At 34.8% G+C, this 24,011-nt stretch overlaps 1 protein-coding gene across 1 annotated transcript in view; it reads right to left on the bottom strand.

Annotated features, from left to right (window-relative positions):
- GLIS3 (GLIS family zinc finger 3) overlaps window positions 1-24,011 on the bottom strand; it is a 370,368-nt gene that overhangs the window by 120,720 nt on the left and 225,637 nt on the right. Inside the window, exon 4 of the mRNA XM_049774262.1 lies at window positions 1,283-1,444. Coding sequence (XP_049630219.1) covers window positions 1,283-1,444 — 162 coding nt within the window. The remainder of the gene's footprint in view (window positions 1-1,282; window positions 1,445-24,011) is intronic.

Raw genomic sequence — 24,011 nt, 5'->3', positions numbered from 1 at the left:
TTGTCTCATGAATGTTTATTCTTTCAGGATAAACTTTAATGACAGATAAGAGGCTTTATTAGATTCTACCAAGATCATTTTAGATATACAAAGTAGAAGTTTTAACATAATTTATTCTTTTTTTCCTGTTTCTACCTTTTAAATCCTACTGTTAGCCAAATTTATTCACTTAATAAGATATATTCTATTCTGTTGGTCCTAATCCTAAAATTAGTAAAACTGATTCAGTTAGAAATGTGGAAAGGTCCGTCCTTTGGCCATATTGTTCAAATTATAAATCAGACAGACTAGAAATCACATTTATGTATGTTAGGTGATAATTCTGTTTAGAAAGGTTACATGATATATAGCTAAAATGACTTCAATCAATATGACTAATAGAGACTAATATAAAATTTAATAAATATGTCAACTATAACATCAGAAGAATCTTAAATATGTATGAGAAGGTGTGTGGAAATAACAGTATCTTTTCAGAATTCAAACTCTGATGTAGTTTAATAATAGACATCAGAATGAAAGTGAAAAAGTGCTGTCATGAATACATTATTTTCAAGAAAGTGGGATAAGAGATCCGTGGAGTGTAATACATTTATCCTGACGGCTTTGTTAAGTGAAGTGAAATTATATATCATCTACCTGGCATACTGTAAGGAAAATGGCATCAAAACTAAGAAATGCAAAGAAGGATGTTATGTGATTGATAAAACAGAGAGTTATAGAAAAGGTATTTGCAAATGAAAAAAAGTTGCAGTACTAAGGAAGATAAGGTAGAATAATAAAATTATCAATTATTTTCACAGGTTTTATATCAATAGATATGTGGCTATTAATACAGAGGAAACCAGAAGATTTAGGGAAGATTTGCTTATTCTTCTAAAAAAGCTGAAAGGTGAAAATATCACATGGTTTCTAAAGCAAAAAGTGAGATTTACCTCTCAAAGACCATGCTACCTCTAAGCTCTGAGAAGGAAAAGGAAAGAACCATACTAAGAAAAAAAAAATGTTCTTTTCTTTTGGCAATAGTATAAATGACCTATTTTAGTATATATAGGTATTTGAACATAATCTTTGTCCCAGGCAGCTGTAATATTCTTGTGACCACAGAAAAATGAAGAGTTAAACAGCACCCCACCTCTTGGTACCAATTTCCACTGCTACCCTTGGCATTGTCCTTATAAACTGCACAATAAAGAAAACACCTTCACCATCCTACTGTCAAACAGGCACTTTCTCACACCAGTGCTCTGAGCTGAATTTGGAAAACTCCTGCCATTCTTACAGTGTCCAGATGTGTCCTCTGATGCTTGGCGCGGTCGCTGGAGTTACTGAATGCCTTCTGACAGCCTGGATGCTGGCACAAATACGGCTTCTCACCCGTGTGACTCCTCAAGTGAATTTTAAGATTTTCAAGCCTTGAAAATGCCTTCTTGCAACCTTCAAACTGTGAAAAGAAAACAATTTGGGGGTGGTTAAGAAAGACCTTGGATGTTTAAATCCAGGGAAAGGGGGAGGAAGGGTGTCCTTACTTTGTGCTAATGCTAAAACAAAACAAAATTTTTTGAAATAAAATAAAATCCATAGAGTAACGTATATTGCTTCTAAAAATAGCCACATGTTTATGTAAACTGCATTTTTCCACTGAATATACATTCCACTTTCTATACCAGATTTGGGTCCCAAACTGATTTCTGTGATTACTTATGTCAGAGTAAATTTGCTGCGAGCCATCTGGCTCAGTTAATAAAAATACACATATGCATGTCTTAAAGATTTATTAAAAAATTAACAAACTTTTCCATTTCCAAATTAGTCTAGATTGAAAGAGCCAGCAAGGAAGAAACTTTTCACAACAAATAAAACTAAGAAGAAAATAAGGGATTTATGTATGAGAAAAAAAAAGTGAACTGGAGATTCCAGAATACAAATTAAAAAAATGTATGTCCACTCAATCATTATGATCACAAACTTTCTTCACTATAACTTAAGGGATTTTTTTTCAGTTCTTGAAAAATGACTGTTAACATTTAGGATGATGCTGAATTTAGTGACTTAAAATTTAACATGCTCTTTAAAAAGAACAATTCATTTAGTTCTAAATTATTTTTCCAAATAAATTAGAATTTTGTATTTTTCTTAAGAAATATTCCTAGTTCATTAAGAGAAAAATTAAAAATGATAAGGTCAAAGAATACAAGAAACATTTTATTAGCTTGTCAATAATACTTATTGATGATATTATTTATGAACAAATTTATGAACAAATATTCTTTGAACAAAATAGTAAGAGCTAATAGAGGTTATATTAAATTAAATATTAATTTATATATATAAATTAATTTATATATATATAAATTAAATATTAAATATTCCACTATTTAAAGTGACAATTTAATAGAATGAGTAGATCTAAAGGTAACATAAATGTGAGTTAACATTTATCCACTGACTTGATGTTTCTAATCTTTTTGTGACCATGGTTCTGGAGCTAATTTCTTTCCTATAGCGTCCTATTTTATGCCAGGGGACCCCATTTATGAAATTTTTACCTACTGCCCTTTTGGAATATTCCAAAAACCCATAATGGGCCTATGGCTCACAGTTGAGAAGTGCTACATTAATTCATCCATTGTTGTGAGATCTCAGAATATTTATGACACTTCAACAGCTTTAATTCCATTTGATCAAGTTCCCATTGCAAGGGCAATTCAGAAATATGGAAAAAAAAAGGGGGAGGGCCAGCGAGGTGGCACTAGAGGTAAGGTGTCTGCCTTGCAAGCACTAGCCAAGGAAGGACTGTGGTTCAATCCCCCGGCGTCCCATATGGTCCCCCTAAGCCAGGTGCAATTTCTGAGCCCTTAGCCAGGAGTAACCCCTGAGCATCAAATGGGTGTGGCTCAAAAAACAAAACAAAACAAAAAAAGAAATATGGAAAAACTAGCCAGAACAATACATAGTATTCTTAAAGAAAAAATTAAAACTTCTCTTTTAGAGAAGAATATAAAGGGTGGTGTATAAAACAACTGAACAGTAAATCCAAGATATCTTTCAAAATTAGAAGGTGTAACAACTTTTCTATAAGGCCTTTTGTTAAACATCTTGGTTCACTTACTTTTACAACAGATGGTAGAGTACACTGTTCAAAAGGAATTGGCCAGAATTTGGTTAACTGAATTTTTATCTTTAGGTAAACGATTAAATAAGCAGAAAGAATAGTCAAATATGTCATAACTCCATCTATTTAAATTGTCCAGATTTTGCACGCTGGGGTATTTTAAGAAATTTATGAAAGTTGTACTTATTTTTGATTGAGATTTATACATATTTCACAGACATATGTTGGTTTATTTCAATTTTGATATTTGCTTAAAATAATTTGGTGTTTTCCTATTTCTATTTCACATAAAAATAAATTTAGCCCAAGAAAAAAGATGATTGCTGACAAAGCCAACTAATTTTTCAACAGGGTGAAAAGAATAATGAAGTTGTGTCACTAGAGGGCGAGAAGAATGACTTATATCAGGATGGACACAAGTTTGATCCCCAGCATCCCATATGGTCCCCTGAGCCAGGAGGGATTTCTGACTGCAGAGCCTGGAGTTTTTGTGTATGGCCCAAACCTTTACATCTTCCTGTAGAATCATGAAAATACTGCTTGCACTAGATGTTTCCACCATAATAAGAGAGGGTAGAAGCAAACAAAATACATAATACATATACAGCTTAATAATATTTTCTAGGGAACAGATTAAGATTAAAATGTGTGACCCATTTAATTATACAAAAGAAGAAAATTTCAGGTAGTCAGGGGTTTATTATATATGGAAACTACTCACTCTTGTTGAAGATATTCATTGAAAAAACCACAAACTAAATTCAGGTATGAAAAACTGACAAAACGCTGTGTGGGAGTTCTCCCTTACAGGTGTATGCAGGGCACTATACCTGACTGAACTTGCCACTCTCCACTGCTGCAAAAAGAGGAAGGAAGTGCTGTTCACTTCTCTGAATGTGTCTGGATGAAACTTGAAAGCAAACAATTTTGTAATGAGTCATTATCATTCATTATGGGAATAACCCTGTAATTCAATGTAAGAATTTCCTCTCCCTTAGGCAATTTTATGTCTAGATTTGTAAGTTCAATTAAATGCAAATACATTAAAATAAATGAACATATAAGTGGAGCTACAAAAGATCATTAAAAACACACCAGAAAGGTTAAATTTGAGTGATTGGGCAAATGAATTTCTATTTCCTTCTCATTCTTCACTATTCCTCCCCACACACACCATGTTTGCCAAATCTATAATGGTTGAATCTCACCTTGTGAATAAATAGTTAAATCTAGGCCATCAAGCTTTGGGAAGTTTTCTTGGGGTTGACCAAATGCTATCTCATTAAGGTACTAAAGAAGAAGGTCATTCCAAAATTTTCCTTTTTTATTTTTTTCAGGCCACATGTTTTTGATGCTCAGGGGTTACTCCTGGCTAAGGGCTCAGAAATTGCCCCTGGCTTGGGGGTACCATATGGGACGCCGGGGGATGGAACCGCGGTCGCGATCTTTGTTTGGCTAGTGCTTGCAAGGCAGACACCTGACCTCTAGCACCACCTCACCGGCCCCATTCCAAAATTTTCACCTGACTGTTCATGTCATTACCATCAACCAAAACCACTCAATGTCCTAAATGATCATGCAGGAGCCTAAGGGCATCAACAAACAACTAAATCAAAACCAACTAATATAGGATCATCTTTGTTCTAAATTGGCCATGTAGTTAATATCCAAGGCCCCAGTTATGTACAATTGCATCAACAATCACAGACTGTCAGTAGTTCAATCACAGGGCATATCAGGATGAGTACAGAAAAATAACAAGAAAATAAATATAAACTAAAAATGGGTATTAAAAGAAAGAAAATCACAAAGAAAGACCAATGTAGATGGTAATATGGAATGAGAGACTAGTGGTAGTAAAGGGACAGAATATGCTAATAATTTTATCTACATAGTTTAACTTTTTAAATTTTTTTGTTTGGGGGCCACACCCAACAGTGCTCAGGCCTATTCCTTCTGTTTTTAGGGATCACATGGGTGATCGGGGTCCAGATAAAGACCAAGTGATAGAACAAGGCAAGCACCACACCTGCTTTACTATCCTTTGTCCCCTTATTTACATGGTTTTTCCTTACAAATACTGAGTAGATCTGTAAACATGACTCTGTGTTGAGCCTTGGGAACAATTTAAAAATATGAACTTCACTTCCAGCTAAGATTAAAAATGGTCACTGCAGATAGCCAGATCATCTAATGGTAATTCTTAAGCAGTGATTTAAAAAGATGTGGTAAGAGCACTGTATTCTAACCATTAGCACACAAGGGTAGTTTTGCTTTGTTTTTCTTTTTTCTTTTTTTTTCTTTCTTCTCTTAAATTTATATTTATAGCTTCTAGACAAGGGCCCTCCCTGCTTTTTTTCTGTTTTTTTTTCTTTTTTTTTCAACAGAACCATAGAACATGAATCATCTTGTTCTGCCTCATAAATTGAGAAAAAAAAAGTGGATGATACCAGGGGCAAAGCAGTCTCACAAACATTGAGTGGAAATAAAAAATGATCAGACATAAATACCCAACCCAAAGTCAATGACAACAGAGTCAAGAGACCCAAACTACAACAAGCTATACTCGAAAGAGACCTGTTACACTAGCAGTCCAGGGGGCTAAGGATGGAGTTATGGGATGCATGCTGGGAACTAGTGTGGACAGAGATCAACACTGGTGGTGACAACTGCCCTAATTCACTATCACTATGTACCTTAAATATAACTGTGAAATACTTATAATATTATTTATATATAATATATATTATATATGAATACATAATTATAGTTCATAATTATAAATCATGTTTATTATTTATAATTATATAATGTTTAATACATATATAATATATATATAAATTAAAAAAAAAGGATGTGGTACTCAGACAAGCATGCTATAGGATCGTATGGGTCAGAGAGAGAGCTCAACAGACTGAATTTAGCACAAGTTTTGTGGAAATGAGCCTCAAATTGGAGTACTCTACTGTATTGAGCCCTAAGAAATTTCAGAGCACAAAGCTAAAAGTAGACTACCTCAGGGAATGGCCTAAACCCCCAATCCCATCCAGAAAAAAATTAAAAATTAAAATTTTCCTGATCCCATCCCAGAACTAAAGGGATATAATTCTGGAAGTGGAGCCCTACCATATGAGTTTTAAATTTTATTTATTTTTTTGTTTTTGGGGGGTCACAATATAGTGGTTCTCAAAGATTACCTCTGATTCTGTTCTCAGGAGTCATTCCTGGCAGTACTTGGGGAACAACATGGGGAGTTAGGAATTAAAATCCGGTTAGCTGTGTAAGGCAAAGTCCTACTCGCTGTATTATTGCTCTGCTCACCCACATGATTTTTTAATAAATCCTCTATGAGTTTCCAGTGCTACAGTGTAGACCAATGCATTCAGAGATGCCATTCACAGTAAAATCACTGTCAATTTTGCTAAGAAAATTCCTTGATAGAAGCAGAATCTAATCCATTAGTAATAGGGACAAAAATAAATCCAGATTACCAGTGCCTCTAGATTGGAACCTTCATTTCAGGGTACACAGGGTTTGCTTGAGATTTGCATAGCCAATGGAAAACAAAAATCCTAGAATGTTGGCTTTGATCATAGAGAGTTGGCTAAATTGCTGCCTTTTTAACCTGCTTTGTGAAAACTGTCAGGTTCTGAAATAAGTATCCTACAAGTTCCCACAATGGTCTTACCAACAAATCATCCTATATTTATAGTGCTCATTTTATACCTCTGTTGAAAAAAATGACACCAAAGAAATCAATTATTTTCCATTTGCACATTTTGGTGACTTTATAGATAACATGTAAGAACAATGCACGGAAGTCTGATAACTTTAAGTCATGGATTTTGAAATAGTAAACTGAATAGGGCTTCATTCTGAAAAATCGCTTTATCTCTGAGGTAACTTTCAAGAAACAAACTTTAATTAAAAAGTGTAAGCTGCTTCAAACCTAAAAAAACCTTTGCTTGTACCACTTTGAAAATTTAGGAGATTATTTTATTTAAAGGATCACAACTGGACTGTAATCATCATCTCTGTATACTGGCTTGATTACGGATTGTTGACATTAAGTGGCATTAAAATGACCTTTGAAGTATTACTTTCCCTTTCTATTAGAGGCTTTTGTGTAAGGTACTGAAAATGAAAGGCTCATTAGACACATTAAAATAGGATTTATTCCACATGTGTAACCAATAATCAAGTAGAATATTACTCCCTCCTTTAATCAGCTGCTTAGAGTGCTAAGAAGCACAGGTTCATATCAAAGCAATAATAACAGCAAACCTTTCCTGATCAAGTTTCAATACCATCACTAATGTCAACAAAAACCTAAGCAGAATGAAGTCTATGATGCTGGACAAGCTTTTTAAATATATACATTTGATTTCAATTAAAGTTCAGTGTTTACGACCCTTTGAGGTAAATGCTTTTATAATTTTATCAGTCAAGAGCAATTAATCCTATTAGTAATGGTTGGTGCTGTCATATTCTGTGAAGCTCTGAGAATTGACTGATGAATTATATGCTAAGTTTATATCTGTGACTTACAGCCCATTGACACCAGAGATGAAAGGCATTGGTGGAAAGGTAAGCAAATATTTCTAATGCCATGGATATAATCAAGGTGACTTTCACATGCCCAATAGTTCAAGTCCACTGGAATTCTGGATATTCTCAGGATTAAAGGTATACATGAAAGACTATTTCTTCCATGACTCATGTGTCTAAGAACAGCTGAGGTCCAGGGGCCACCAAACACACCTGAACAGAGGCGAGGAACCTGACAATAATATTTAGTTGGAAACTATTTCAAATTTCCTATTCAGCAGAGTTTTCCAGCTTTCTGTGCATAGCAGTCACCTTAGTGTCATGTTATAATATAAACTGATTCAGAAAGGTGAGTCTGAATTTCAATGAATTTCCCAGGTGATACTTCTAAATGTTGAATATGTTTAAGATTATTCATATTTTGATATGTTTTTATGCCACAACAAGCTGAACTCAAGGCTTCCTCCAATTGCTATACTCAGGAATCAATCCTGGTGTGACTTCAGGGGCCATATGGGGTGCCAGTGATTGAATGTATTCCAGGCAAGTGCTACCCACCCTATCCACTATACTACTTCTCTGACTCCAGAATGTTTTAAGATTATACTCTGACAAATAAGTTCTTATAATTATGCCATATTTGGATAGAAAATGTATAAATTAATGGCTTTTTTTAAAAAAAATAACAGAGGATGAAAAATGGTGTAGGTGTTAAGTCATTTCCTTGCAATTAACTGCCAATTCCATTCTTGGAAATAAATGGTTACTAGGCATTTTGAGGTACTCTTTGTAAGCCACCAGCACTGCTGAGTTGGTCCAGTTGGTAACACTGCAGAACTGTATTCTGGGGTCCTTGCATTGAACGACTGACCTGCTTGGTCAAGAATTATCAGTGGATACTTAGGTTTACTGAGCATCTTTTAGAGCACTTCTGTACCAAAAGATAATGAAACAACAGAAATAGCAGTAAAATAATAAAGAGGAGACTTGTTTTTGATGTAGAAACTGAATTGACCATATCCTTCTAAGTGTGGAAGAGGGATGGAGAGAGTATAGCAGGCAAGGCACTTGTTATGTGCACAAATATCCCAGGTTCCATCTCTGGCACCACATATGGGTCTCTGAGAACCTCCAGGAGTGACCCATGAGCACAGGAGTAGCCCCAAATCACAAATAACAAGACTAAACAAACAACTGGAAAAGAGTGTGAGGGAGTAAACAGTAATTTTAAAATGTTGATTGGGAAGAAAGCAGAAAGTGTTGTCTGTTGAGTGAAGAAAAGCAGAAAATGAATTAGAAAATAAGGGCCATAAAAAAAAAAGAAATACTGCAGAAGCACTTTGGGGCCATCTGATTTGTGTTTCTCCTTGTGTTTCATGTGCTTTGGGGACATATGGCTTCCCTTGTGCCTCCCTATGGTTTGTTTTCAGTGCATTCTTATTAATAGTACTGGATGCTCCAGAAGAATCTTAATACTATGTCAGTTTGCAAAAAATGTTACAGAAAGAGAGAAAAGAAAGGAAGTCAAACATTTGGACGTATTTAATAATAAATTCATGAATTCATTATATTGACTAATGAAATGCCTTTCTTTCTGGGCTTTGCTCAGATGATAAACTCTGAATGAGGACAGCCGATGGACATGTCTCCACTTGTCTGGCTTTGTAATCTTACTTATGTTCTCAGTATATGTCCACAGTAGAACAAATACCAGAGTTCAACAACAGAGGTGCTGAAAGGAAGCTGATGTGTTTCCTTTTGGGTGCAAAATAAAGTAATAGTTGATTTTGTTTTATTTTATTTTTTGATTTTTGGGTCACACCCAGCGATGCTCAGGGGATACTCGTGGCTTTGCGCTCAGTTGCTGCTGGCAGGCTCTGGGGACCATATGAGATGCCAGGAATTGAACCAGAGTCGGTCCTGTGTTGGCAGCGTGCAAGGCAAATGCTATCACTCTAGTGATAGCCAGAGTGTGCTATCACTCTGGCCCCAATAGCTGATTTTTATAACATTTTAGAGTACTACCTATAGTTAAATCAGTCTAGTTGGAAACTTAAGTCAGGGTAGGGTTGGACCCTTGAGTAGTTGAAGGGGTTCTTAACTTCAGGAGAAATAAGCATGATTCTTAATGATTACTCAAAAGTTACAAATACTATATGACATATTTGACCAGCATTTTTATTTTTGAGGGGGCTCCAAAACAAAGGAGACATAAGGTCCCCCTCCTAGTGATTTTCAGCCAGCCTAGTCAGTAGTTCAATAACAAGGTCCACAGCCATAAATTATCTGCACAATTTGAGTGGTGCTCAGGGCTACATCTGGCAGTACAAGGGGCCTCTGGGGTACTGCACCCAGTCAAGGAACCTGAGTTACCCACATGGCAGACATGTGCTTTAACCCTCATGTATTCATTCTGGTGCCTATATTTGTATTTCCTAGAATATAGCATGGCTTTAGTTTTTCCAACTCTTAGTTTGATTGGGGCAGCTGCAGGTGAAATGAGACTCAGACACTTGGGCCTCAATGAGAATCTCACTCAGTGTTCTAAAATTGTCTATATTTATTCAGAATTTCTGGAATTACTTAAACTTCCGTAGAATTAACATAAAAACGCTCTACTGTTTTTCTAAACTGTAATAAATTCTAGTGACTATTTTTTTCTTGTTATTCTGGTGTATAAAAGCATTCAATTAACTAGCTCATAAACACAACTTCCTTACTAGTTGTGATTCTTGTTTTTGATTAAGAAACACATAAGAAACAAAGGTCAGCTAAATGGGCAGCATGCATGAGCTTCTAACTGGTTTAAGGAAAACTCATTGCTCAAATCATGTATGCAAACATTTTTTTGAATATATAGGTAGCTTTTGATCCTTGAAAGAGTACTCTAAGGGGGAGGTGAAATGAATGAGAATTCATCTTAAAAAGTAGATAAAGTGATTTTTAGAACACATGAAGATACAAAGAGAAATATACTATTTTTGTGCCAACATTTGAACCACATTAAATTTTTATGTAAATTGCCAAGTGTCTGGTTTATAACAATTGAAAGGGACTGGGGAAACATGGGACCTCATCACAAGCATTATATCCACAACTGGAAAAAGGAACATTTCACAGCGTAGCCTTGATATTTAAAACATATCATATGATGCTCTCTAGTTATCCAACAAATATATGATATCATATATTATTCATGTTCTGTCACTACACTGCCAGAAAATGACAATTGCAAGCAAATAATTCTTTCTGTGAGGGGGTAAATTACTAGAAACTGGTTGCCTGGGGATGTTAAAAGGTAACAAGTTTGCTGCCCCCTCTTTTTCTTTCTTTTTTTTTTTTAAATGAACACTGATTTCCTGATTTTCCTGATTTTTATTAACACTGATTTTATTAACACTGATTTCCTGAAACTTGAGAATATATCTCTAATACAGCATGTATAATTAAGAGGCTTGCAATCCATTTCACTAAGTGATATTCAATCACATATCAACAGAAAAATACATATGGCCAAATAATTGGTCCTGCATAAATTCACGCCTAAAAGAAACAAATTTGTATGTATACATGTATTTATGATCATGACTTAAGATATAATCCCATACCTGTCTCTATATAAGCACAATAGTTCTATAAAGTATATAAATACATATAAAAGTGACTCAGATTTTTTGCTGATACTCAGGAAAATAATTGTTCTCTTAAAGTACAACTATATACCCAATTCCTATTTTACAACTGTACGTATTGTTTATTGCATATTCAACACTTTATTAGACTCTGCTAATGGTAAAAAGAAACACCAGGCTCACTCCTACATTTCCTGCATTTATATTATATAATGTATACTTAGAATTATCTGACCTAGCCTACTTCAATACTTGTGATTATTTTCTATATATGGAAGGTGGGATGAACAATGGTGAGCTGAGATGAAAGGAAGTCAGAAAAACTATAGTTCATATTTTAGATAATAGTTTTTATATAAAAATATTAAAAACGGGCTAGAGTACAGTGTGTAAGGTCCTTGCCTTGCATGTGGCCAATAAGGCCACAATAGGGCATTCCTATAATCCCTTAAACCAGCCAGGAGTGATCCCTTAGTGTAGAGACAAGAGTAAACCCTGAGCACTGCTTAATGTGGCCCAAAACAAACAAACAAATATATAAAAAGCATTCTCTACAACAGTTGTTTCTCTACAGGCTCTTGAATTTCAGAAAATAATGATAAATGAACTATTCCAAGAAATGGAAAGAGCCAAAGTAAGAGGATCTGAGGTTGGAAAAGTTCTAACATGCATAATATTAGGGTCTTTTTTTTCTATCCTCCCATCACTTGCGACTTTTTTTGCCACCTCCTTGCCACCTCTATTCCCACCTCTAATCCAATTGAGGCTGGCTTTCTAATTAAGCAGCATGCTGTTAATCTTAAAGCATATCTCTGTGACTCTGCATATGATTTTTTTTGAGCCTATGACATCCTACTCACCCTTTAATTTGTTGTCACCTCTGTGATTTCACCACAGCACAACAGATCATTCCCTGCATTTGCCTACACCATCTTGTCCACTACACCATCTTGTCTCTAAAGCATCAGAGTACACTAATTGAACTGTCTTTCCCATTAGGTGTTGTTATAGGAAGACAAGGGTCTGACTGAAATTTTATTGCTAGCACTAAGCATAGTGTTTGGCACATACACAAATGATCACAGATTACTTGTTAAATAAATGCTAAATGAAATGGACAATGGATTCTTTGTAAAATAGCATATTGATTTCTTAGACTCCTTGTGTAATAAGCTCATTAAGGCCTTTTAATTAGGTAGGACCGGTTACCATTCATGATGACATCAAATGGTCAACACTGCAAAAGCTATAAAATACATTTATGGCTGTTACTAAATGTCAATGTCCTAAAAACTATATAACATATAGTTAATTATCTGAATATATAACCATGTGAGAAAACAATAACAACATATGATTTTTGTAGCTATAATACATTCATTTCTGTATGTTCTAAGAAATTAAAAGCAATATTAGTTGACTAAGTGAATTGTTTTCCTATTATGTGCCTTTACAAATTTGTGCTAACTAGACATATAAAATATTGGTAGTGTGTCATTAGCAATAACTCAACGCACATAAATGAGTGACTCTTCATACAAAAAAATGAAACTGTTTTCAATTGCTTTAATATGCTGTCAAATATGCCAGAAAAAGTCTGTCATTAGAGCTTCTTCTGCAAACAAACTGATATTTGGAACCTGCCCTTACTTCAGAGTCAAATATCCATGAAGAGCAGGCCAAACAATTTCTCATGAAGCCTAATCTTTGTCCACTAAGCTATTGCTAACTTCTCTGTATGAGAAGCAGATACTACAATCCTGTATAACCCCAGGTTATAACTAAGTCGAGTTACAGAATTTCCTAATAGACAGTACAGGAGGCTGTTGCAAAGCTGCGGCCATGTTTTTTCTGTTGATAGTGAATTGAATGCCCTATCGTTGTCTCTGACTGCAAAGATGAAAAATGTCATTGCTTGCCTTCAGTTTTATTATTGGCAAGCTTGGTTTAACAGATCTAAGCAATATATTTATTTACTATGATGTTTCCCAAAATCATTGCTGAATTCTGTCACCCTTAGACTGAGAAACTTTGTGGATTGCAACAGAATGTATGCTAACATACTTATAGCAACACAAACTCCAAGACAAACTGTTTAAATCAATTTGCTATCATCTAAGCACATAGGTGCAAAGATGTGCATATGTACTTGTGAGTACAGCATGGGGACACACTTTAACACTTGCACACATATCCCACACAAATTTTGTAATAAATGTATATGTTTTATATCTGTGTACAGGGGTGTAGAGACAGGCATAAATTTGCCAAGAGAGACAGGAAATTCACACACGAAGAGAATAATTTACCATAAATTGGCCCACACTGAGTTAATTCCAAAAAACAGAGTGCAAGATGCCAATTTTTTAATGGTTCTTACTATTTCAGATTTGGCCCTGACAAGCTTTGGAGTAGATGCCAGTGGGTAGGAAAGATGGGATTAAAAAATTTTATCTTAAGCGTTTTTACTTTCGAATATAAAATTTCAGCCATATTTTAGTGGGAAAAGAGCAGTAAGAATAGATTTCTGAAATCCTATGCCTCTGGGGCTGGAGAGATAGCATGGCGGTAAGGCATTTGCCTTTCATGCAAGAGGTCATCAGTTCAAATCCTGACTTCCCATATGGTCCCCTTGCCTTTCATGCAAGAGGTCATCGGTTCAAATCCCAACTTCCCATATGGTCCCCGGTGCCTGCCAAGAGCAATTTCTGAGCCTGGAGCCAGGAATAACAACCCCTGAGCACTGCCGGGTGTGACCCAAAACACACACACACACACACAAAAAAAAATCCTATGCCTTACTCAATAAAAAGTCACTTTTCACTATGCATTATTTAAATAAAAATTCTAATTTGCAGCAAAAGTCATCTTCAATTAGCTGCTTCATAAAGAAGTAGTTATGAAAATAACAGAACTTAAATCTTGCATTAGCCCTAGGCTCCATTACAAAGAGATGAGATCAGAGAAATCTCTCTCCAGTTCTGTCTTATTATCTTTTGTGACAACTCACATGGTTCAAGAAACCATTCCCTCCCTTACTTCAAAATATGTCACCTCTTATTTATTTATTTGTTTATTTATTTACAGATGAGCTTTTCTGCAAGTCTTTTCCATCATATGTCTGACTGGTATATAGCAGGTGTACAGAAAACCCATTTCTTTCACTTCTATTGTTCTTCTCATTCTTAGTTTTGATTTTAAATAACTTATCACTGGTCCTCTTAGTTACTAATGGAATAAGTCAAACCTTGTTCAAAATACTTAGATTAGTTGCTTCCAAGGACTTCTACCTCCTCTTGAGAACTTGACCCTATAACAAGAATAATGATTCTACACAAAATTCTACTTAAAGATGTAGTTTTAGGTGAATGTGGGTAATCTTGGATTTAATTTAATAAACTATAGTCTATTATTTAGAACAGTTGGCCTATTCACTGAAATTAAACCACTATCTTTTCTTATTTTCTGAAGAAATATAGATGAGTAAAACACACGACTTACAAGGTATTCTTCATCTTTTACTTTTATATCCTTGAGATCTTAGAGTCATTTTCACATAAAAATTATCTAATATATTATTCTCATTTATCAAGTGAAAGGAATTGAAGCCTAGAGAGGCCACTGACCTGACAAACTTATGTAGATAATAAGTTAGAAACAGAATTGTGGCCACTGTCTCAATTACTCACTCAACCAATTATCTCCTCCAGGATACAAGAGACTATTACTTTTCAAGAGGTCAAAGCCTTATCTCTGAAGGAACAATAGTTATACTATTTCTTTCTTTTTCTATACAAATTAAAAAAAAACTAATAGTGATTTAAGTTTGTGGTAGAGACAGATCCACCTGTCCTAAGTATACCAAACCATTTTTACCAAAGTCTAAACATAGAATTAAGTCACTAATAATTACTTAAAAAAACAGTGAAAAGCCTTGTTTTCCCACAGTCTCTTTTTATAAGCTGTAATACTCAAATAAAAAAATTGCTGTAAAGCCATGTACTTAGGATATTAAAAATATATATACAAAATGAGAGTTGTAACAAAACAAGCCGAACTAAGTATTCTAGAAGGGCTGCAAACTCAGATATTCATCTAAACAATAAAATAATCTTACAACATAAGCCTTTATTATTTCTTTAAATGAAGGCACCACTAAATATATCAATAGTGAGAAAATAGGTTCTTCTTACATGCATACCTGGCTAACATTTCTTATGAATAAAAGAAAAATCTTTTAAAAGAATAGCCATGATCTAAATGACAACTAATACATGATAAGTAACTGATTATATATTTGCAAAAATACTATTGTAACACTTCTGTGCTCCATTTGGTGCATAGTCCTTCAAAAAAAAAAATAAGTTCATTCCACTCTTTTCTCTTGTTGAGTAAAAGAATCTATCTATACCAGAATTACATCTGAATAAACATGGCTATGAATTTTTAATCTTTGCTTTCCTCTTTCCTCCAAGCTACAAAGTTGAGTGGCTACCAATATATACCAACCATCTGGATGGTTCCCTGGCATCCCAAAATAATTATTCCCACCACTTAGCAATAACCTTTACCCCAACAGGTCACTTTTGCTTTCTATATACCCAATGTGAGATCTAGAATTTGTCAGTAATTCTAGGGATCTCTCTCTCCTCTCTCTCTTTCCCACCACTTCACACACACACACACACACACACACACACACACACACACACACACACACACACGAATCTGCAAGTCCTCAGGGGTTGTATTTCTTCCACATGTTTACTCCCCATCAGCATATGATTTCCCATATGTAAAGTCACTACATTTTGGGGGGGCACACCTGGCAGTGCTCAGGGGTTGTTACTCCTAGCTCTGTGCTCAGAAATCATATGAGATGCCAGGATTAGAACCATCATCCATCCTGAATCGGCTGCATGCAAGGCATTTGTCCTACTACTGTGCTATCTCTCCAACCCTAAAGTCACTATTATATCTTCCCTGATCAATGCCAGTAATATGCTAAGTCTTGCCCTATCATCTAGTCTCAACACTCTATAAAGTGTTTGAGAATAATACCCAAAGACAATAGAAATTATGGAATAGGAGTGCAGTTAAGGAACCACTATTACAGTAACGGTTGGAAATGATCACTATGGACAAGAATAGGGAACTGAAAGGAAGTAAAGTGATATGAATGTTGCCACTTTGTTAACAGCATTGCAAAAAATGATGCCTAAAAGGAAAATTAAAAGAAAAGTTTGGGATTGGAGTGACAGTACAGCAGTAGGTGTTATGTCTTGAACACAGCTGATTTAGGATGGATGATGGTTTGAGTTTGATTTCTCACTGTCTTAGGACAAATTCTCCAAGTTTCTCATTGGTCATTAGATAATGATCAAAGCCTTACTTCATCATGACTTACACGGTCTTGCTTGATCTTATTCATGCATGATTCTCAATTTTTCTACTTTGTCTTTACCTCATTCTCCTACTTTATAGTTTCTCAGCTTCAGTCCTTGGGTCATTCCATTCCTCAGACTCCAGGTCCTTTCAAACAGCAGGGTGTTTGCATAGGCTATTTTCTCTGTCTGGAAAAATTGTTTGCCTCTGCAAATCCAACTTACAGTTTAAAGCTTAGCTGAAATACTCCTATTTCAGGAAAATATTCTCTGTCCTAGAGCTTAGTTTTGTCTCTCATATAATCCCTAATAACATCCTCATGGACTGTGAACTACATTAGGACAGGCTGGTCCATTTCAACTCTTCTGAACAGTAAGTTGCCAAAGCAGTCTTGCTAAAAAAAAAAAAAAAAAAAAAAAAAGACCAACTGAGTATCTACTAAAAAGCAAGTTATTTATATTAAAATATTTTCTTTTCCTACTTTCTCCCTCCTTTCTTTTTCCCTCCTTCCTTATCTCCCTCCCTTTCCTTCTTCTTCCCCCTCCCTCTGTTTATAAGGCTTGAGGGCCACTCAGAATAACTATATATATATACTCATACCAGCAGTGCTTGTTCTAACAAATAATGGGGAATAATAGAAGATAAGTCAAATTTAACAAACTTTCAGGTCTAAGGAAAAAAATACCCATAAAACCATCTATAATTTTCAAGTGCGACATGAAATGCAAATGTTTTCTCCATTCCAAATGCATACACATAATATATCCACTCATTTTGACAAAGTTATCCACCAGGGAGATGAATAAATAGCTTCACTAAATACATATGGTGCAATTATACCAGCAATAAGTGACAATAGGTCTTGCTTTAGAGTAATCTAAAAATTCCAAGCTCAATTATTTCAGCTGTTCAGTAAATAATACTGAACCAAAGCAGTGATAAAGCAATGTATGAGCAGAATCTATTAGTAAACGCTAATGATCTCTTTATGATCCACAAAACCACTTTTATTTTTTTTCTTAAAGAAAGCTTTTTTGTAAATTAAGAAAATAGACATCCAGGAGCTACACAAGCAAAGAACAAATGAAAATAAGGAGTATTCCTTTTAATTTTTCAAGAGTGTATTTGCCCAGGCTATATTGTAATTAAAGAAATATGCTGAACTATGAGTGTCTGGGGCCTGAAAAATTAGGAAGTCGGCAGCTGGCCATTCAAAAGTGTATTTATGAGAGAGAAGGGGAAAAAAGGACTTGTCCTCTTCCAAATTTCAGGGCAAAATGACTCTGACTTTAATTAAAGGGGTCAGTTTAGACTTCTTTTTAGAATGCAGACTTGCTTCAAGTAATTCGTATAATTAGCTGTTTAGATATGCAAATTCAATTCAAACTTGAAATGACTGCGATGGAAAAGCAACTTCAACAGGAAAAAGAAGGAAAGAGAGAGAAACACATAAAAAAAAACAAACAATGCTGGCCCTTCCAAGGTCAGCTGAAGACACAATAAAGTTAAGATGGACAATAGATATTACTGATCACTTGAAAATAACAAGATACTCCAGAGGGAGAAAACTGAAGATGCCTCATCACAGTTCTAACTAGACTAAGAAAAACTTGGAGAATGACAATCAACAAAGCAGATTTGGAAGTACTGGCCTATTTAGAGTTTTTAAATATTCATGTTTTGGACTTGTGGAGCTTAGTATTTTTCTAATTTAAGTAAACCATGTAAGCTTTTGGAACCTCAAAAAAAATCTTAGAATCAATAAACATATTTATTTAAAGGGGGAATCAACTTGATGATACTGGTGTTTTTCCTCCCTGTATATAGTCACCTAACTTGGTAGAAATGTTGGTTTGTCTTTATTTTCTTTATCTCTCTAAGACCCACATACTTGAGGTCACTTGAACAGAAGGATCCTACCTTACTCTCTCTGATTTTTCAGACCTACCCAATTTACATACCCTTTGTAGACTTCCTTATTTTTTCTTTTTTTAAAGATTGCTGTGGAGAGAGCACCCAGTGGACCCTAAGGACCATGGAATGGATGCCTTTGGATCACACCTCCAAGCATACAAGGCATGAGGACGTTTACTATTTGAGCCACACCCTATAATCCTCATAGCTTTCTTTTATTCTTTATGCCTTTTAATAAAATGTTCACTAATCAATGACCTACTGGCTATCTCCTAAATTCTGCAGCTATCTTTACTATTCTTATATTTGAACCTAATATAGTGCATAAAACTTTTCTAATGAAGAAATGAAAATGACATCTGTGTGAATGTGTAACTTAGGTAAGATAACCACATTGTATGTTAAGAGTTATTCTGAAGCAGCATCATTAACCAATGAGCAAAAATCAGTTTTTGGAAGTCTAGCAAGGAATTCTTATGTGGAAATAATGCATAAGACTCAAATCTATCACTTACCAAATAGTAGCCCAGGACAATGATCTCAGACTTTAACGCCACACACACACACATTTCTCTTGAGAAATTGATTATAAGGCTAACTCTCAATATCAGCAGGTATAGAGTGACTTAGAGTGTGAAAGTCTAAATTTCTAAAAAAAAAAAAAAAAACTCAGACGAAGCTGATCCTGAGGTATACTTCTAGTAAGGTGCTAGGAGTTCAAATTGAAAAATAAAGCACCATTCCAGCCTTCCCCAATAAATCTTATTTTTAAAATGTATTTTTTATTACATGTATTAACAATATAGTTCTTAGTTTAGATATTCACACATAGATTTTTCTTTGAGATGGAAATTCACCATTTTTTGGTTTTCTATGGGATATAATGGTCTTACTACATGTGTGAGTGTGTGTGTGTATGTGTGTATGTGTGTGTGTGTGTGTGTGTGTGTGTGTGTGTGTGTGTATTCCCTGGCAAATTATACAACTTATTAGTTGGCTATGCCTTTATCATACCAAAAAGAGATCCACTTACAACACAGTAATTTAACCAAAGAAACGAGTTTATATTTCCTAAAAGATAATCTTTTAGCAATAAAATCATTTGAGAATTGAGAATGTCTTTTTTTTTCAGTTCTTTGAAGAAACTGGCTCCTGTAGCACTTAGTTGTTTATAAAAGAACATCTTCTTGATCTATTTTGAGTTTCTTCCAATACTATGATTGTGCTTACACAAATCTTTTTACAAAATGTATCTAAGCCTTTTTAGAAAGTCTGAAACCAGCAAAAGGATACTGTTATTTTGATCTTTTACATCAAACTTCACATCTATTAATGTTCAATGATTCCTTTGTGACAAGGTGTTTCCTCAAAACCACAATAATTCAGGTGCTTATTGTGAGCAATATCTTTATGTGAATGGTCTTGGATCACACAAAATAAAAAGACCCTAATCCAAGATTACTGATTTTCCTACAGATTACAGCTAAATAGCTTTAAATGTCTATTTTGTTAGTAATTGAGGTAACAGTTTTGAGGATTGCTTTCATTAATTAGATTTGTTATTATGAATATCTCTCCTCCACCTAACACACAATGTTTCTAAAAAATTCAACATGCAGTTGTATGTTCCCAGTACATCAATCAACGTATAAAAAGCTAAATTTAGAGTCCTAATTCACAATACTAATGTTTTCCTCCCTTTTCTCCTCTTTACTTAGAGTAAATTAAATTCAGTCTTTGTTGGAAGGAAATGTAAAATGTGTTTCACACATACATTTAACACTAATCTGTTCTCCCTACCTTAATTATGCTTTAAATATCTATGGAATCTTATATTCCAGGGACTCAATTTACTTTTATGAATATTCAATGATTCGCCCCCCTCTCTCCTCACACACACACACTCACACACACACACACACACACACACACACAATATTAGTACTGTTAGAATATTACTTCTCTTTTTCATTTGGAAAAACTGAGGCACCATGGAGGAATCTAAAGATTGTTTCTTAATAGAACTGTAGAACTGCCAATGTGACTTAGAATCCTCCTCCAATAGGGAGTTAACTAACTGGCTAAACTTAGAAATATCAGCACAAAGTTGTAGGGATTAAATCAGAGGTAGCCTGCTCATATTCTAGGCACAGCTATGTTCCTTATTTTGTCTTTTACCTAGTACAAAGTGCACTAGCAGAATAGCTGCCCTGTGGTTAAATAGAAATGATTACAGAAAAGAACAGTTGGAGCAAACAAGGCAAAAGTACTTGGATTTTAGTCGGTGGGAGTCCATCACAGTAACTAATGGGCTGAGAATGTTTCTATTTTTTTTTCACCAAGTAATCCATATGCAAATTTCCTGCAGTATTCAATATGCATTTCCAAGCTCAGTAAATGTTTTCTATTCTCTTCTGCTTAGCTTTCTCAGCTTTTTCCAATTAGGCCCTGTTTATTTAGAAAAAAAGAAAATGTCTAAAGAAAGGATTAAGCTCTGTATCTTATGGAGAAAGAATGAATATTAGAAATTCTTTCAGGATCTAGAGGATGCATTCTTTACTTATCCTCCCCGCTGGGATGAGTAATGAGTATAAAGTAAAAGGGGATGAAGCTTTTTTACTTCACTTGGTTTGTTCAGTTGAAAACATGCCTTTGACTATATGGTATTAAATACAAAATTCCAGACAAGCCAGACAATGGTGGGCATGCAATATGCTTGTGTATAAAAATAAATAAATAAATAACAGAGGGCTGTGACAACTCAAAAGAACCTACCTGGTGAGCAGAAGTTCTGCAAAAAAAACATCATTCAAGACAAGGAGGGAATAAAAGGTCAGGCAGGGAAGAGAGTTTAAAAGGAAAAAGTTAGCAGCTGTCTCAAGGGAAGCTGACCCAGGAAACAGACTTCTTTAGTACAAAGACATCTCATAGCCAAGAACTCACAAGGTAGCGCAAAGGGAAGATGAAGATTGCAATTGGGTGTCTTTTAATTTTCAATCACATAATTAAGACATAGGATGTTTGCCTTTTTAATTACCTACACTAAAAGTTAAAGTCTATTTGGAACCTAAGGATAAAAAAAATAAAAACAGATCAACAATATTTCAAACTAAAAATATCTGATTTTATATTTAACAGAAGACCTAAGAACAGATATGTCATAGTACCTAAGAGAAATTTCTGCCACTGAGACTTTCCTGCTTTAAGAGGCTATAATGAATATACATGTTATATACACATACATGCATATCAACATATCAAGTATATATTACTTTGAAATAACATATATGATATACATTATTTTTGAAAACTTGAAAATACCATACCAAAAAAAGAGGCATGCACACAGTATAGTTGACATTAGCTTAAAGAATAGAAACCAGGATACATGCAATATCTCATAACAAAGTCTTAGCAAACAACTTTGGAGCTTTATTGTAAAAAAAACTATCAAATTATTTTCCTCTTCCAGAATTTAGGGAATCAAAGGTCATATGCAAAAGTAACAATATTTCACATAATAAAATACTGATTCTTCAGAAATCCTTATATTGATTTTGCTGAATCAAAAAAGAATAGAGAAGCAAAATCTGGGGGGAAGAATGATATCAAACAATCTTCAACAGATAGTTTCCTTCCAGTGCCAATTAGGAATGAACAAGTTTAGATATCTAACCCAACTAATGTCTTGAACCACACCATAGACAACTTCTCCCATAAGGTTTTCCGGCTACAATCTACATTCTCTGGCTTTAGCAAAATCAAAATAAAAGAATACATTCCTACAATTCTAGTGAAACCACCTGTTCAAATAATAAAAAAAAACACATAAAACTCCATTATGGTTATACTACTCAACAGGTTGATTTATAACTGCTGAGTTCTATTTGTCAATGAAAGAAAAGAAGAAGGTCATCTTCAATAGCATTAAAAATTTAAGTTCTAAGACAAGGCAGTACTCTCAAATATCACTATCTCAAGTCTCAAACTTAGAAAAAAAATAAACTAAACAAAAGCCTGCCAAGAGAGCAGACTTATTAAAATGTTACAGCTATTTGCCTTGAGTTAGAGACTGGAGTTGGTACCAAATCAACAGAAATGTCCTGAAAAAGAGTCTCGGATCACCATGGAACAGGCCTTGATGCCTTTTGTCTAATTCTATTGAGACCCAATCCACAAGCACAGTATTTTTGGCCCATCTAATAATGGCCTTTTCCAGAAAGCCAAATACTTGGAGACATCCTTCTGAATATCAGCCCATTCCTAAGTAACGTAACTCACTAGCTGTAACCTCTAGCCTCAGGGTGCACCAAAATACATTACATGAAGTTCTTTTTTTCCCTTTTTATCCCAGGGGCCAGATACAGCTTTTTCTCCTTTCAAAGCCAACTGGCTTCTTTGTGAAGTAAACTTTGAATAATTCCCAAATAGTCATTCAATTACAACAATCTTACACATGGGAATCTGACTGTGCTTTAAAAATGGTGGATGTTCAGTCATTATCTGGCTTTTACTTCTGCCAAATTGATAGAGTTCACCAATAAACCCAGATTTCTGCTTTGACTCTCAGGCACGTTAATATCAAGAACAGTCTATGATTGCAGTCACAAGCTGATTAAGCTCCCACAATTTCCCTGGCAACTTCTAAAAATGCCATATTTGAGAACTTGCCCTGGAACTCACAGCATGGCAGAAGGAGTTGGAACTAAAACCTGAAAAATTCTTTATAGGCCTCTAAGCCACCTGCCTCCCACAGTGCCACAAGAGTAAAAAGAATAGTGACTCCGTATCTATCTGTTCTTTCTTTTAAGGTACCATTTGGGGGCTCAAATGAAATAGTGGGATAAAATCATCATCAAGCAGTGATTTTGGCGTCCTTGCCTGAAAGTTTTTGACACTGCCTACACATCAAACCTGTTCTTGTTTATGTAGTAATCTATGTATTTGGAACAACTAACACTTTTCCAGTTAGGCTGCTTAGCCAATTAATGTCTTTACTTTCACCTTTATAATTAGCACATTTAAAAGAAGAATGTAAAAGTTGTGCTGAGGTATAGCAAGAGAAGGCACTGAAACTGTCCACAAAGAACAAAGGCCCAAACCACACAGAGTTCAAGATGAACTAGAAAATAAGATCTGAATACTTGTAGACATGTCAACTAGGGACTTAGCCAGAAATCCTAAGGCTATACAACCAGTGAAGTACTGACACAGAACATTAGATTCTCACACAGAGGCAAAAGGAGACAGCAATGGTTTTTAATAGAAGTCATACTTAAAACCTTGGTACTAGGCATAGATATATCATGCATCCCTGGAAAAAGGTATCTGAGCAGAAAAGGACTTTTTTTGGTGAGGTTGCTTTAATTACCCCAGTGAAACTCTGGTACACAAATCCAGAAATTTATTAATATTTT

Source organism: Suncus etruscus, chromosome 1 (assembly GCF_024139225.1).
Source record: "Suncus etruscus isolate mSunEtr1 chromosome 1, mSunEtr1.pri.cur, whole genome shotgun sequence".
Taxonomy (NCBI): Eukaryota; Metazoa; Chordata; class Mammalia; order Eulipotyphla; family Soricidae; genus Suncus; species Suncus etruscus.
Note: the sequence above shows the minus strand (reverse complement) of the source record. Positions and strands in the feature narration are given on the sequence as shown.